The sequence below is a fragment of the Petromyzon marinus genome, chromosome 26 (genome assembly GCF_048934315.1).
Source record: "Petromyzon marinus isolate PM22_M1 ecotype Great Lakes invasive population chromosome 26, UKy_Petmar_22M1.pri1.0, whole genome shotgun sequence".
NCBI classification, from domain to species: domain Eukaryota; kingdom Metazoa; phylum Chordata; class Hyperoartia; order Petromyzontiformes; family Petromyzontidae; genus Petromyzon; species Petromyzon marinus.
Window position 1 is genome coordinate 2313693 of NC_133692.1, and position 15845 is coordinate 2329537.

The 15845-nt window shown below is 47.4% G+C and overlaps 1 protein-coding gene and 1 long non-coding RNA gene across 3 annotated transcripts in view; one reads left to right on the top strand and one right to left on the bottom strand.

The window, feature by feature from the left end:
• Positions 1-15845, top strand: part of LOC116946140 (myosin-16-like) — an 88084-nt gene that overhangs the window by 52487 nt on the left and 19752 nt on the right. For both annotated transcript variants that reach the window (XM_032961034.2, XM_032961033.2), the window contains exons 29-38: positions 516-572; positions 3004-3090; positions 4384-4629; positions 5671-5788; positions 5951-6078; positions 9396-9592; positions 11043-11175; positions 11763-11979; positions 12795-12931; positions 15241-15344. In XM_032961034.2, coding sequence (XP_032816925.1) covers positions 516-572; positions 3004-3090; positions 4384-4629; positions 5671-5788; positions 5951-6078; positions 9396-9592; positions 11043-11175; positions 11763-11979; positions 12795-12931; positions 15241-15344 — 1424 coding nt within the window. The remainder of the gene's footprint in view (positions 1-515; positions 573-3003; positions 3091-4383; positions 4630-5670; positions 5789-5950; positions 6079-9395; positions 9593-11042; positions 11176-11762; positions 11980-12794; positions 12932-15240; positions 15345-15845) is intronic.
• On the bottom strand, positions 568-15478 carry LOC142929179 (uncharacterized). Its single transcript, XR_012945390.1, has 3 exons — positions 15415-15478; positions 9337-9461; positions 568-1384 (listed from the first exon to the last, which is right to left on the bottom strand). It is a non-coding gene; the product is annotated as an uncharacterized LOC142929179 (long non-coding RNA).

Here is a 15845-nt window from a genome sequence, read left to right on the forward strand (position 1 = left end):
TTGCCTATTTGGAGTCTGGTGTAAATGCATGAGTATCACTTCACGGGAAGTCAACAGTGGTGTTCCTCTAGAGGCACCACCTGCTGTCACAGGGAGTCAATTGGGTTTACATGGTAAACATCTGCACAAAATGTGCATGCTCAATTAAGTATCAGGCACTGCCTCATCTCCATTAAAGGCCCTAAACCAGCGTTGTAAATTTGTCATTGCTATAAAAAGGGCAAGCCAATCGTGGGACAACTATTATTCCCACAAATTGCTACGTGGTTTATTGACCCCGAGAAAATGATGGGTCGAGTTGACTCTACCACTGGCTGCGGGCCACCAACGGAGATAACCGCCGACTCAAACTGGTCTGAATAGAAGAGGCGAATTGACTTCGCTTTGATATAAAAACTACCTTCGTAAATAGAACACACGTGGCGTTCTCTCGTTTTGCCAGACGGAGTGGTGAGTCCATAAATGTCTTTGTGAAGCGCAGCCTCTTACCCGTACATCTCTCTCATCCTTCCCAGACCCGGGTGGAGGAGCTCGAGGAGGAGCTGGAGGCCGAGCGGGCCATCAGAGCAAAGGTGAGGGGTCGCCATTCCTCGACGCATCAGCTCGTCGATTAATGGCAATCGTTAAAGCCGTGACACGTGCGGAAACCGTTAATATGTCGTGAGAATCAACTCCGTCGATGGTTTGTGTCCGTCGTATGGCAATGAACTTCACGTGGCCCTCCGCAGCCACTCCTGCACACTGTTGACTTTAATCGGGACCCTGGACCGCCACTATTTTAATTGCTGGGCAGATTAATTTGTTAACCATCCTCCACAATTCCACATTTGATCACGATTAGGCATTATGATAACAAAAAATAATTCGTTGGTTATTCTACAATCAAATTAGTATTCTAATCGTCTCAAGCTAAAATTTACATATAATTTGCAGATAGTCCAAATAATCCGTTTCGACAAGCGTGTATCACGAGGGTAAAAAAACAAATATCTTAAAGAATCGATTAATCGCTACATGCCAGATGGATCGATCGTATCGCGTGTGCTTTCGTGAGACCATAATGTTCACGCACTAGAAAGTTGTGCAGTCAACTCTGAATTCTTGTTTTTAAGTCGCTGAGCAAAGGACAAATGGGCCCCAACATCTCCAAAGGGCAACAACAGACAGCACTCTCAAAGTTGTAATAGATTCTTTTTTTTTTAATCTACGTGTGTTGTGTTATTTTTATTTATTTTTTGTATATTAAGCAAGGTTGTTATGAGAGCTTATGGAGTAGAGACGACGGGAGGGAATTCCAAAGTGTATGAGTGCGAGGGAAGAAGCGGAGAGCGAAGTGTGGTGACCCGCTGGGTGGCGGTGGCACACGGAGAGGCTGAATCCGTATCTGTGCGGTCCACGCAGATGGTGAAGGTCACGGGTCATGGGGCAGAGGCAACAACATAAAAACAATAACACAGAGAACGCGATAAACAAAGATAAACAAATACGCAGATCGTGCAAAGCATATGTAAATCCAAACTATCAAAACATACTCATTGCTTACCGACGTAGCATACGGGTGGAGGTGTAGAATGTGTAATCTAGTCAGGACACTCATTTCGATGCTACTTCAATTGCAACATTATTATAAACATTTTTGCAATTTTGTTGGGTTTTCATTTCTGCGTAAATAACCCCAACAACATGCAAACCAACGAATACACTGCATTTAAACGTATTCAGAAGGGACGTTCATAGTGGTAATGTGCAGACTTAAAGCCTCTGTGCTGCCGTGCACAGTGTGCCATTGAGCTGCAGTGTGCAAGCACTAGCCCTCGAGTCTAAATATTGAGACAGAGTGCAGTGGAGCCGTGAGATTAAACACTGCGCGTTTGATCTGCCTACTCTGGTTACTCACTTTCATCTACGTTTAATTAACGTAGGAATCCCGCTACCCCCGCTGTCCAGCTCGCTCTCTGGCATGCGCGCATTATAATGTGCATTATGCATTTTGCCCTGGACATTTTCAAGCGCTGCACAGTGCGCCATCTGCCTGACTTAAAATGCTTTTATTTTTGAAAATACTGCATGCGAAAGTAGAGAAATGTTCTCGTTTAAAAAACAAAAAATAAGTTTTGCTCTCCGACCCCTCTGTCCACGCGGCAGCATGAATAGGTACACCACCACATGGAGCCGACCGGCAGGTTATGTGTGGTGTGGCCAAGTGTGGGTGTGCTCCCACCGCCGTCAAGATGTGTGGCCAGCATTGAAGAGTAGGCCAAATACCCTAGTGGAGGCCCTTCCTCCAGCAGTGGCGTGAACAAGACATTGCAGGGCTGCAGCTTTAACACATTTCTACTTTGTATAATATAAAACCTTCGTTCAATCTACTGCTGGATGAAGGTCTTCTTACGCCTTATCAGTCATCGGGGTTGTTGGACCACACCTCACCGCGGTGCTCAGTGTGAGCGACCCAGGACAGGTGTTGACACCCAGCGTCTCATCAGCAGACTCTGGCACCGACGTGGGGAGATCCTCACGGTTGCCGGGATGTGCAACAAAAAAATATTTCATGGTTTGTTGTTGAAGGACAACAGATATATGAAGGAGGCACATGGTCTGCGTGTTTCTTCTGTTACTGATATTCTCCACAACGACGCAAATGATTATTCTGTGCTCGGCGAAGAGGGGACTGCGCAGGAAATGGTTTCGGGATGTCACTCGTAAGCACCGCGAGGATCGCTTTATCAGTATGTGAACACAGTGCACATGTTCGTACGTCAAAAATCCCACCGCACGCACGCACGCACAGGGAACAGGGAAGCATCTGTGCGTGCGTGCAGGCAGGTGCGATCTATTTTCTCTGGGCAGCGGGGGGGGGGAGCACCAGTGTCATACCGTCTTCAGCGGCATCAGATCAGGGCGTGCGCACGCCTTGCACCGCCTTTCCACATGGCCGCCTCCGTGTCGCTGACTGGTGTCGTTTTAAAAAAAAAAATCACAAAAAATATGTTTGCCCCTCAGGTTGAGAAGCAGAGGAATGACCTCGCCAGGGAGCTGGAGGAGCTCACGGAACGTCTCGACGAAGCGGGGGGGGCCACAGCAGCCCAGGTGAGTGGGTGGGATGGGGGTGAACCCAGCCCATCAGTCTGTCGGGGGGGGGGTCGATAAACTCAGCACCAAATTGTGGGGACAATAGTCGTCCTATGGCAAGCCTTGCATTGTTATAGCAGCGTGACACTTCCACCGCTGGTTCGGGTGCCTTCAATGGAGATGAGCGGTGCCCTCGGTGCTTATTCAAGCGTGGAAATGTAAACCCACATCGCTCTGTCATGCATTGCCACTATACCAGGGCCTAAGACTGAGGTTGTAATCCTAATAATAGTAATTAAATATAATTTTGCCTGCATACAATTTAATGACTCACGGTAAATAGTATTACAACGCAACGATGTATATGTCTAAACGACATTGACCTTGGGTTGCACCTGCGGATTGTTCGGACGACGTCCGACGTTTTGCTCCACGGGGCTGGGGGCTTCTTCTGGCACTGAATTCAGTGAAGACGTCGAACAACCCGTGGTGTAACAACCCAAAAACGCATCGGAGAGCAACACGGCACACGCGTGGAAACTGGCATGCGCGTGTCAACGCGAATATCTGAGTGCTTGCAACAGTGGGCATATGCACTCTGCTAGAATACATCAGCATGCCCTGATTCCATCAGTGGTTATGCTACATGTAATGGCTACGTGATTAGGTTGCTAACCGACGTGTACAATCGTTTCGGTGTTATCTCCCTGTGCGTTTGGGATTTTTCTTCCCACAGAGAACTCCGCTTTCGCCATCACGTGCAAAGGTTAAGTCAATTGGCTTTCCAGCTGTCCATGGGGTTTTTAGGTTGGTGGCTAAAGTTTTTTACCACCCCCCCCCCCCCCCCCATAGTACCAAATAGCCACGAAAGTGAAATGTAAAAATGCATTCTCCCTGCGCCGTGTGGAGCTGCTGTAGCTGGGAGGACAGGACACGGTGACGTACGTAGTTTTTGTGACGACTGAATTCAATGCGCGATAGCTCAAATCCCCCTGAGCTACAGCATTTCTCCACTCGACGATGCTATTTTATACTTATTTTGTTATATATTCACGTAAAAAAAATTATAATAATAGTAATCATTAATTAATACAATTTTACTGTCAAAATTAAGTCAATTGGCTTTCCAGCTGTCCATGGGGTTTTTAGGTTGGTGGCTAAAGTCTTTTACCCCCCCATGGTACCAAGTGATGAACACGGGGGGTGGTGGGGGGACGACGACACCCCCCCTCAACTGCACCGTGGCTCCTGCACCTGTACTCCATAGTTTGTTGATATTGCCCTCACCCCCCACAACCTTGGTGGGCACAGATCGAGCAGAACAAGAAGCGAGAGTCGGAGGTTCTCAAGCTGCGTCGGGAGATGGAGGAGTCCTCCCTGCAGATGGAGGCCACCATGGCCGCCCTGCGCAAGAGGCAGGCCGAGTCCACGGTGGAAATGACGGAGCAGCTTGACAGCCTGCAGCGCATCAAGCTCAAGCTGGAGAAGGACAAGCAGATGATGAAGGTGGAGATCGATGACCTCGCCTCCAGCCTCGAGGCATCTCAGAAGTACAAGGTAAAGCCACCACAGCGTGAGCATGCATGCACGTGTGTAAGCCACAGAGGTATTCATCGTTTTGACTTCCATGGATTTTATGTTTGATGTTCCTGGATTTTCCGGAAGATGCCTGCCAGTAGTTTCGAGTGAAGTTCGTAGCCGATTTCTAAATTTGTTTGTGAGAACTGTTCATCTCCCTGAAGCAATGCTAGTCAGCACGTTGAACGCTTGCACGCGACACTATTTAATCTGTTCGGGCTCTGTCGGATGGTGGAGGGTCTTACGACAAAATATTGGCCGCATCGTTATTTTGCCTAAAATCCGGTATACGAGCATACGCAATGCACGTGTACGCAGGGCCAGATCAGCGCAGGGGGCTTTAGGGGTGGCAGCCTGAGGGCCTCAGATTACATGGCAGCCCAAAGCAATAGAGACCGAATCATGATGGTTGAAGCACAGTCCTGTAGCACTGTGATAAATCCTGCAGGCAACTCGGTCATTCAAGCCATCGCAGCACGATGTGTGTACCACTACCAGTTGCGTGCTGAAATTAAACTAGTTTTGATTGTTTTAACTTTCCACCATAATATAGGTTTTTGGGTTAGATCATGTAAATATAAATATGTCGTTCAACCCACCACCACCCGGTGGTGATATGTAATCAATTGTAATTAATTGATTACATATGCGTTCCACGGTGGTGAGATGTTAACTACCTCGCCTGGTATACAGGAGATCGTGGGTTCGATCTCGACCCTGACCATGCCTGTATATTTGGAGTTTGCATGTTCTCCCCATGATCGTGTGGATTTTTCTCCGGGTCCTCCGGTCTTTCCCTGCACATTTAGAATCAGCGTCACGCGTTCAGAGTATTTGGCTGCTATACATTACCACGTGATAAGCCACTTCGTTGGGCTATCGTTTATGGCCAGGTCGCTTCTGAAAACGAGCTGTATAGCTCAGTGGGCCTTACCGGGTAAAATAAAAAAATATATATTAAAATCGCTTTATAGTCTACAAGCGTCACTCGCATCTCGCACGTGTGAACGTGCACCACAGGTGTCGGCCGAGATGCACATCCGCAAGCTGGAAGATCACCTGAGCGAATCCAGCTCGCACTGCGAGGACCTGCAGAAAACCCTCAACGAGGTCAACAACTTCAAAGTGAAGCTCTCAGGTGGGGCCGGCTGTCTCCCGACGGGCAATTGCGTGGCGCGCGCGAGCGGAATTCCCCACTTGACCGCGCGCGTTACCCGGGAGGGGGGGGGGGTGGTGCGCGACGCTTTGCGGGGGCAGTAACAACACCGGCGCCGTTACTTGCCACCGCCGCTCTCTGCAGCCGAAAACAGCGACAATCTCCGGCGGCTGGAGGAGGGGGAGAACAAGATCGCTCAGCTGAGCCGCACCAAGCTTTCGCTGTCCTCGCAGCTGGAGGAGACCAAGAGGTCGCTGGATGAAGAAACGAAGGTGATTGCTCCCTATTAAAGTAATGCGTGTCTCTGCGGCCGCTTCCAGGATAGGATTTTTCATTTTACATGATGCCGGATATATATACGACGGCATCTTTTTAGAGGCATCGCAATAGAACAAGGCGTGCACCGTAAAGTAAAAAAAAAACTGAAATGTAATCAAACCGACACCTCAAATGTTTCTTGCCGTTGGTTTTTTCACACCTGATGACGACCGTTTGTGTTATGGTCGAAACGTCGTGAGAATTTTTATTGTTTTATATATATTTTATTATTTTATTGTTTCCCTTCAACGTGACTTTACTGAAAGAGCTAAGAATATGTAATCAAAGGTTATGGAAATGAACGAGAAGAGAATGATATATCCGTTATGTTGCAGGATGCCATTTTATCAGATCGATTTGGGCTAGAGGTTTCGGGGCCAGAGTTATGGTGTTACAGTATTGCACAAATGTCGTTTTTTCTTTCTTTCAGAAATTAAGTGAACGTAGTGTGCCCGTAATGGACGGAAGGTTTTTTTGTCGTGTTTTCTTCCTACCATGCTCTCATCCAAAAATGGAAGCTTGCACGTGAAGTGCAGGTCAAACAAATTGATTAGTGACGCATACATTCATGAACAAGCCAACAAAGATGTCCGGAACATCGAGTGATGGTTGTCCGACACAACATTTTTTTAACTGAACATGATTACACGGTTTTTTTATGATTACCATAATTTTATCCCACTTATGCTATCGGCTTCAAGTAATTCAACTAAATATCCATTGAAATCTCTCAATGAGCAGTGTTAAAGAATGGTGCACAGATATCAAGGGGCAACCTCTTCAAGTAGCCTCTGGTTCACACAGTAGAAGACGGCATTTTCCTACATAGTCTGCATGTGAGCATCTTGTTTTTTGCATGATAGTGAAACCTAAATATTCATTCTCAGAGCTGGAATTGAGCCAAATAAAGTGCGGAACCAAATTTAACGTGATCATTTTGCGTGCTCTCATCGGTGACCGAGCTGAAACCGCCAACTCAGCTACAGTGAGGGAAAAAAGTATTTGATCCCCTGCTGATTTTGTACGTTTGCCCACTGACAAAGAAATGATCATTCTATAATTTTAATGGTAGGTTTATTTTAACAGTGAGAGACAGAATAACAACAACAAAATCCAAAAAACCGCATGTCAAAAATGTTATAAATTGATTTGCATTTTAATGAGGGAAATTGTATTTGACCCCTCTGCAAAACATGACTTAGTACTTGGTGGCAAAACCCTTGTTGGCAATCACAGAGGTCAGACGTTTCTTGTAGTTGGCCACCAGGTTTGCACACATCTCAGGAGGGATTTTGTCCCACTCCTCTTTGCAGATCTTCTCCAAGTCATTAAGGTTTCGAGGCTGACGTTTGGCAACTCGAACCTTCAGCTCCCTCCACAGATTGTCTATGGGATTAAGGTCTGGAGACTGGCTAGGCCACTCCAGGACCTTAATGTGCTTCTTCTTGATCCACTCCTTTGTTGCCTTGGCCGTGTGTTTTGGGTCATTGTCATGCTGGAATACCCATCCACGACCCATTTTCAATGCCCTGGCTGAGGGAAGGAGGTTCTCACCCAAGATTTGACGGTACATGGCCCCGTCCATCGTCCCTTTGATGCAGTGAAGTTGTCCTGTCCCCTTAGCATAAAAACACCCCCAAAGCATAATGTTTCCACCTCCATGTTTGACGGTGGGGATGGTGTTCTTGGGGTCATAGGCAGCATTCCTCCTCCTCCAAACACGGCGAGTTGAGTTGATGCAAAAGAGCTCCATTTTGGTCTCATCTGACCACAACACTTTCACCCAGCTGTTCTCTGAATCATTCAGATGTTCATTGGCAAACTTCAGACAGGCATGTATATGTGCTTTCTTGAGCAGGGGGACCTTGCGGGCGCTGCAGGATTTAAGTCCTTCACGACGTAGTGTGTTACCAATTGTTTTCTTGGTGACTATGGCCCCAGCTGCCTTGAGATCATTGACAAGATCCTCCCATGTAGTTCTGGGCTGATTCCTCATCGTTCTCATGATCATTGCAACTCCACGAGGTGAGATCTTGCATGGAGCCCCAGGCCGAGGGAGATTGACAGTTCTTTTGTGCTTCTTCCATTTGCGAATAATCGCACCAACTGTTGTCACCTTCTCACCAAGCTGCTTGGCAATGGTCTTGTAGCCCATTCCAGCCTTGTGTAGGTCTACAATCTTGTCCCTGACATCCTTGGAGAGCTCTTTGGTCTTGGCCATGGTGGAGAGTTTGGAATCTGATTGATTGCTTCTGTGGACAGGTGTCTTTTATACAGGCAACAAACTGAGATCAGGAGCACTCCCTTTAAGAGTGTACTCCTAATCTCAGCTCGTTGCCTGTATAAAAGACACCTGGGAGCCAGAAATCTTTCTGATTGAGAGGGGTCAAATACTTATTTCCCTCATTAAAATGCAAATCAATTTATAACATTTTTGACATGCGTTTTTCTGGATTTTTTTGTTGTTATTCTGTCTCTCACTGTTCAAATAAACCTACCATTAAAATTATAGACTGATCATTTCTTTGTCAGTGGGCAAACGTACAAAATCAGCAGGGGAACAAATACTTTTTTCCCTCACTGTATGTGCTTGAGATTCTAACCCAGGATCTCAGCGGTGGCAGCTAAGCGCTCTGACCTCTTAGCCACACCCGCCCAACCTCAATTACAAACACGTTTAAGTCGCGATTCATAATATATTTTGGGGGGGGTTAGGTCACGTAACAATCTGACAAAACTCTCTGCATTAAGGAACACTCCGCCGCCTAACACAGGCACACAAATTAATTTCTACATTGTGTGAAAGCGTTGAAAAAGGCCAATTATGAATGTTCCAACTCACCATTAGGTTGAACAACAACTCACACAAACAAATGTACAAATTAGGCCATGCGACAGATTTAAGAAAACCAGGTCAGGTGACACGCTTATTCCAATTCACCGGATTGCTGTTCTGACTTTCTGGAGCTTAATGATTTTGATGTAATATCAACCGAAATGCCATATATCTTCTTCCTAAATTTGCTTCTGAGGATTGTTCTTCAACTTACCGGTGAGCTAAAACAATAATAAATTGGGGCGTAAAATGCTCCCACTATGTCACAGTTCATTTGTTTGGGCTGTGTCGTGTTGGTGGGAGGCTTCTTCAATGACACAGATCAGTCGGATCATTCTGTGGTCTCATACAAACAATAATGAATCCTAATAATTACCTGCGAAAAAAACAACCGCGTGTTACATCCTCAATGTTGAACCTCCGGGTGCGACGCAGGCGAAGGGCATGGTGTCCCTGGGCATGTCCAACGCCAAACACGACTGCGACCTCCTCCGCGAGCAGCTGGAGGAGGAACAGGAGAGCAAGGCCGAGCTCCACCGCGTCATCTCGCGCCTCAACGGGGAGCTCACGCAGTGGCGCAGCAAGTACGAGTCGGACGCGCTCGGCCGTCTGGAGGAGCTTGAGGACACCAAGTGAGTTAAAAAAAAGAAACGAAAAAAAATCTCCCCCCCCCCCGCCACGCACGGCTCCGTTAAAGGCACATTCGCGCTTGAGTCTGACTTAACTGCGGAGGATAGCGGGTTGTAATAGAGTGCATATGGCGTAGACAAACGTTGAAACATGTATTATATTAAAAGCGTTTACTTACAAATATGTTGCAGACACTTTACGTAAATGTGCACTTTAGGAAATGCCATGTGAATTAAAAGTTTATGCCATATACCAGCACATAATCACTTCTTATAATGTGCACATCTGTAGCTCCTCCATTTTAATGTCTATACAAAATCAGGCAGGTTATCAAAGCCGAATAGTTGAAATTCCCTCAGAGGGTGTATACATTTTGTTTAATTAATGAATCCAGCACTGGAGGAGTACATACATGCAAGTCGTGCCTTTAAACATAGCGCCTGCTGCATAGTGCTTTTGTTGTAGATCCAGCAATGGGCTGGCAAATTGACCAAGGAGTCTGAGACGATGGATAGTCTGAGACGATGTCCAGTCTGAGACAATGGACAGTCAAAGACGATGTCCAGTCTGAGACGATGGACAGTCTGAGACAATGGACAGTCTAAGACAATGGACAGTCTGAGACAATGGACAGTCTAAGACGATGTCCAGTCTGAGACGATGGGCAGTCTGAGACGATGGACAGTCTAAGACGATGGACAGTCTGAGACGATGGACAGTCTGAGACGATGTCCAGTCTGAGACGATGGACAGTCTAAGACGATGGACAGTCTGAGATGATGTCCAGTCTGAGACAATGGACAGTCTGAGACGATGTCCAGTCTGAGACGATGGACAGTCTGAGACGATGTCCAGTTTGAGACGATGGACAGTCTAAAACAATGGACAGTCTGAGACGATGGACAGTCTGAGACGATGTCCAGTCTGAGACAATGGACAGTCTGAGACGATGTCCAGTCTGAGACGATGGACAGTCTAAGACAATGGACAGTCTGAGACGATGTCCAGTCTAAGACGATGTCCAGTCTAAGACGATGTCCAGTCTGAAACAATGGACAGTCTGAGACGATGTCCAGTCTGAGACAATGGGCAGTCTGAGACGATGTCCAGTCTGAGACGATGTCCAGTCTGAGACGATGGACGATGGACAGTCTAAGACGATGGACGGTCTGAGACGATGTCCAGTCTGAGATGATGGACAGTCTGAGACGATGTCCAGTCTGAGACGATGTCCAGTCTGCGACGATGGACAGTCTGAGACGATGTCCAGTCTGAGACGATGTCCAGTCTGCGACGATGGACAGTCTGAGACGATGTCCAGTCTGAGACGATGTCCAGTCTGAGACGATGGACAGTCTGAGACGGTGGACAGTTTGACACGGTGTACAGTTTGAGATGGTGTACAGTTTGGCACGGTGTACAGTTTGGCACAGCGTATGATGTGGGCAACAGGAAGAAGCTTGCCGCTCGGCTGCAGGAGTCCGAGGAGGCGGTGGAAGCCGCCCAAGCGAGGTGCGCAAGCCTGGACAAGGCCAAGCAGAAACTCCAGGGAGAGCTGGAAGACCTTACCCTCGACCTTGAGAAGGTCTGGCCCCTCCACATTTTTGCGATAGGACATGTTTTGCTATGTTCGTTGAACTTATTTTGCACCGTACATAATCGGAGGTGATAAAACCACACTTTGAAATTTGCATCGTTGCCCCGTTTCATCGACTCATTATTTGCGAGAATGACTCTGAAGGAATTCCCGCCATGGTTCTCTTTCTTTGGCCAGAACTTCTGCATTGATAAATACCTTTTTGTATTCTTGATCTTGTTTTCCACTGCATATATCCACCATTTTTCACATCTTCCACTCTGCCTATTTTCTGCCACGTTTGTGTGCGTCGCTTCGCGTATCTACCGTGCGACAGCTATGGTATCTGGCAGATGGGTCGAAGGCAATATCGAGGTGTGGTGTCCATCAATGGCTTTCGCCACGATGACCTCATGATCTTTGCATACATCGCCCAGGGTGGAATCCGTTCCGGACTTCATCGCATAAATGAAAGGGAGTGGCATTAAGTCAGTTGGAATTTCATTTGCGAGCGATCAGCACAGGGTCTTGGTTTTGTATTGGTGTTACGCGTGCAGTTATTCGTACGTCAAACTTTTTTCTTTGCATTCTTCAAGGCCAATAGCTCTGCAGCTTCCTTGGACAAGAAGCAGCGTTCGTTTGACAAGCAGCTGTCGGAATGGCGGCAGAAGTACGAGGAGGTCCAGTCGGAGCTGGACTCGTCACAGAAGGAGTGCAGGAACTACAGCAACGAGATCTTCAAGCTGAGGACCTGCTATGAGGAGGCAGTCGAACAGCTGGAGGCCTTCAAGAGAGAAAACAAGACCCTTCAAGGTCAAATTGTACAACCTTTGTAATGATCCCGAGATGTTAACATTTTTTTTGTTGTCGATTAGATCGCGTAAATATAAATGTGCCGTTAAACCCGCCACCACCACTCGACGCAGGCAATTCGTACGGTTTATTACGTAAACAGAACGTGCCCAATTCGTTATTAGTTCAGCATACCCTTGTTGTGTGTTGGAGATTAAACCCACAGCTTTTAGAATTCGAGTATGACGTTTCGCCGGCAAATACAACCACAATGTACATACGCATAAAGTGCATGCGTGATGTAATTATATTATGTATGTTAATTACCTGTGAATAACAAAACCAAAAATACGTCCATTGTAATTTAGATGAATGCATTAACCCCGCCCCCCCCTGATTGGCTCACAGTGATGACATCACATTCACCCCCATGTATTGAAGACCGAAACAGGAGGAGGATTTCTCCACAACTCTGGCTGTCGCCTGATGAAGCTCGTTGTAATCACCAGCGTAACGTGGCGGTACTCAAATTGTAAATGTTGTTGTGGGTTTACTCTCCTACACACCGGGGTGCTGTACCAGTAACGAATTGGCACCTTTTGTTCACGTGACAAACCTTACTAATTGGCCGTGTCGGGTGGTGGCGGATTTAACGACACATTTATATTTACGCGATATAACCCCAAAAAAAAACTCGATTACGGATCTTTTAATCTGGAATGCATTCACCACATTGTTGTCAATTTGAAATTTAGTCGAACAAGGCCTTTTTATACGTGAAATTAGAATTCTGCGTCATTGTTGTTGTTTGTTGTTTTCTCTCGGTATGCGTTCAGAGGAGGTCACCGATCTGACAGAGCAGCTGGGAGAGGGAGGAAAAAGCGCTCACGAGCTGCAGAAGGTGAAGAAGAAGTTGGAACTGGAGAAGGAAGAACTGCAGCTCTCCCTGGAAGAGGCGGAAGCAGCCCTGGAGGTGAAACTCACCGACTTTTACGAACGCAAATTCCCTCCGTAATGAAGATGGTATTTTTTTGGGGGGGGTATAAATGGGTCGTTAAACCCGCTGCCACCCGACGCAGCCAATTAGTAGGGTTTGTCACGTAAACAAAACGAGGCAATTCGTTACCAGTCGAGCACCACCGTTGCACTGGAAAGTAAACCCACAACATTTACAATATTCTTAGTTCTTTCGGTAAAGTCACGTTGAATTACTGCAGTCACGAAAGCTTTAGATCAAAACATTTACAATTCGAATACCGTTGACGTTTCGCTGGTGATTACAGCCAGCCTCATCAGGCGATTAGGCAGAATTGTGAAGAAGTCTTCCTTTGTTATGAATAATATTGGTCGCGAAAGCCTACATGTTAATTTGAGCAAATTCCCTCTTCACAAGTGGCGGCGGTGTGTTATACCATTCATATTTACTTTGTCTCTTTTCTCTCATTTAGTCCTCTCACCAATGGCAGGTCTTTGGCTCAGATTCACGTTATCCTGTCCAACGTTTTTCTACTTCATTAAACTATAATGAGCCCTTTTCAAGTAATCAAGCCAAATTGTGCTTTTTTTGCCTCTTGGCCTTCATCTAACAATCCTTCCTTGTAGATCTTTCTTCACAGAGCTGTCACCTCGGGAGTATGTGGCCCATTCCACGTATTTGTGTCTTCTCTTTAATTTCTCTAACGAGGCTTCCCTCCCCATGAACCTGCTACAGAACTTCACCACTTCCCTTTATCTCCATGCAATTTTATTGTTTCCTTTCTACGCCGTACCCGCATCTCAAGACATGCTCGCCTTCTTATGCTACCCCATCTCAGAATCCAAGTTTATGCCCCGTGCAACACTCCACGACACTCTGCGATTCTCGATTTACTCCGGTCCGCCTCAAAGAGTTCCTATTCCAACGGGCCCTGCTAAAGATATTTGACCTTTTCCTCATATATAGTATATTTACAGGGAACCAGACTGTCCGGATCCAACTCACGCAAGCAAGGGGGATAGCTAACGCTGTGCAAGTAGATCAAAAACATACTTCCTCTGCTGCCCTGGAGGTGAGCAGTGTAACGTGCCTCCAAACCTAAGTGTTTGGCCTTCGGGGATTAGGCCACGCGGTTAGCATTTCTCCCTCTTCAGATGTTTCCACGCGCTGCTGCTGCTGCCTGCATCTTTAACACTTTCAACTCCTCGAGATGTTCACAGGAAGTGCGTGGCGAAAACTTGAGAGCGGTAGCACTCGACACGTGGCCCAACCTGAGCACCGCACCTGGATTACGAGCAGCTGCGAAATCTGAATGCTAAATTGCCTCCTAATTGCTCCATCACACAGGGAGATCCGTTTCTAGATACCCCAATTAAAACATTTGGGAGAAATTATACGATTGTAAAGAAGCTGCTAGATCGCATGGCAACCTATGTACACAACATGCTCGCCTCAGCTGCCACAGGTGCCGATCTTTTAATCGAACTCCGCTTCATCGCATTTACCAAAAAAATATTTAAATATTTTGCTTTGTGGTGACGCAAGCCCAGATCTCTCCTGGACGTCGTGTGCCGTGCCACAGATCCGTGACACTCCTTCCATGCTGCCATCTCCCTACCCTGTTCCTCTGTCGAACACAAAGCCATGTTTTCTAAGCATTGAACCAGCTGTTAAGACGAAAGCAAAAGGCTCAGAAATTAGTGGGGTATTTTTTTTAAACCCTCTCTGTATTTAGTTGTCTCTGTGCCTTAGCTGAATTGTTGGGAATTACACAAAATTGGATGCAAGTGTAAATCGAAGCGCAGATTGCGGCTACACGTATTCAAATGCCAGGAAGCTGTAATAATTCTGCCCCAAACAAGCCACTTTGCATCACTAACGAGGCGGTCACCTGCAAACGAAAACTCAACTCGGCACAGAAGGCTCTGGACAGACTCAATTTTCTTTTGTCCAAATCTCTGAAGAATGACTCACCCTACCTAGAGAGCCGAGAGAGCGAAGTGACAATTGTAACAGCTTTGGGGGGCCAGAGGGAATACGTAAAGGTGGCGGCGGCACCTGCAATTCCTCGCTCGCACCATCGCTGGCAGGAGGGGCCTCTGACAGAGGGCGGCCCTAGAGAGCCCCTCGTCCGGAGAACAGTGGATGGATAAAAATGGGGAGTCCGAATTCTGCACAGGGGCTCAGAAGTGCCGTCTGTCGAGGGCCTGCCGCGGGATCCCCTGCGGGCCCAGCTGCCCACAGCAGCCAGCCGTCTGATTAAATCGCCCGCGTGCGCGCTGTCTCTCTCCCTCTCCCCACGGCAGTCGGAAGAGGGCAAGGTGGTGCGTATCCAGCTGGAGCTGGCCCAGGTCAAGGCCGACATCGACCGTCGCGTGCAGGAGAAGGAGGATGAGTTCGAGGCCATCAGGTGGGGGAGGTGGGGGGTTGGGTCCAGTCCTTTGGGGTCGCTGTTATCGGTTGTCTTACAACTCACTCACCTGAGCCCCCACGCTCTCTCCAGGGCTTCCATTTGGAACAAGCAGAGAGCGGAGCCTTTTTTTGGGGGGGGGGGGGGGGGCTTTAAAATTCCCAGTGCCAGCTGCAGCCAATGGAGGTAATTGAAGTGGGGCCATGCAGCCATGTATCCAATTACACTAATTGGGCACACCTGGCATGGAGAATTTCAAAGACCTGTGATACATCACTCTGCTGTGAAGGAAGTCCACAGTGGTGCTGTCCTATTTTCTCTCCAGAGCTTATTGTGTGCGCGTGCGCGCACGTGCCATGAACGCTCGACCTACGCGGTACTTTGGCAAGCAACACGCAACGTACATAGATACCCCATCCGTTGAGCGTATGCATAAGGGTTTCCACCTCTGAAGTACGTATGTTGAACTTCTTTCGCGCCGTACGTAGGCAACCGCGCTAA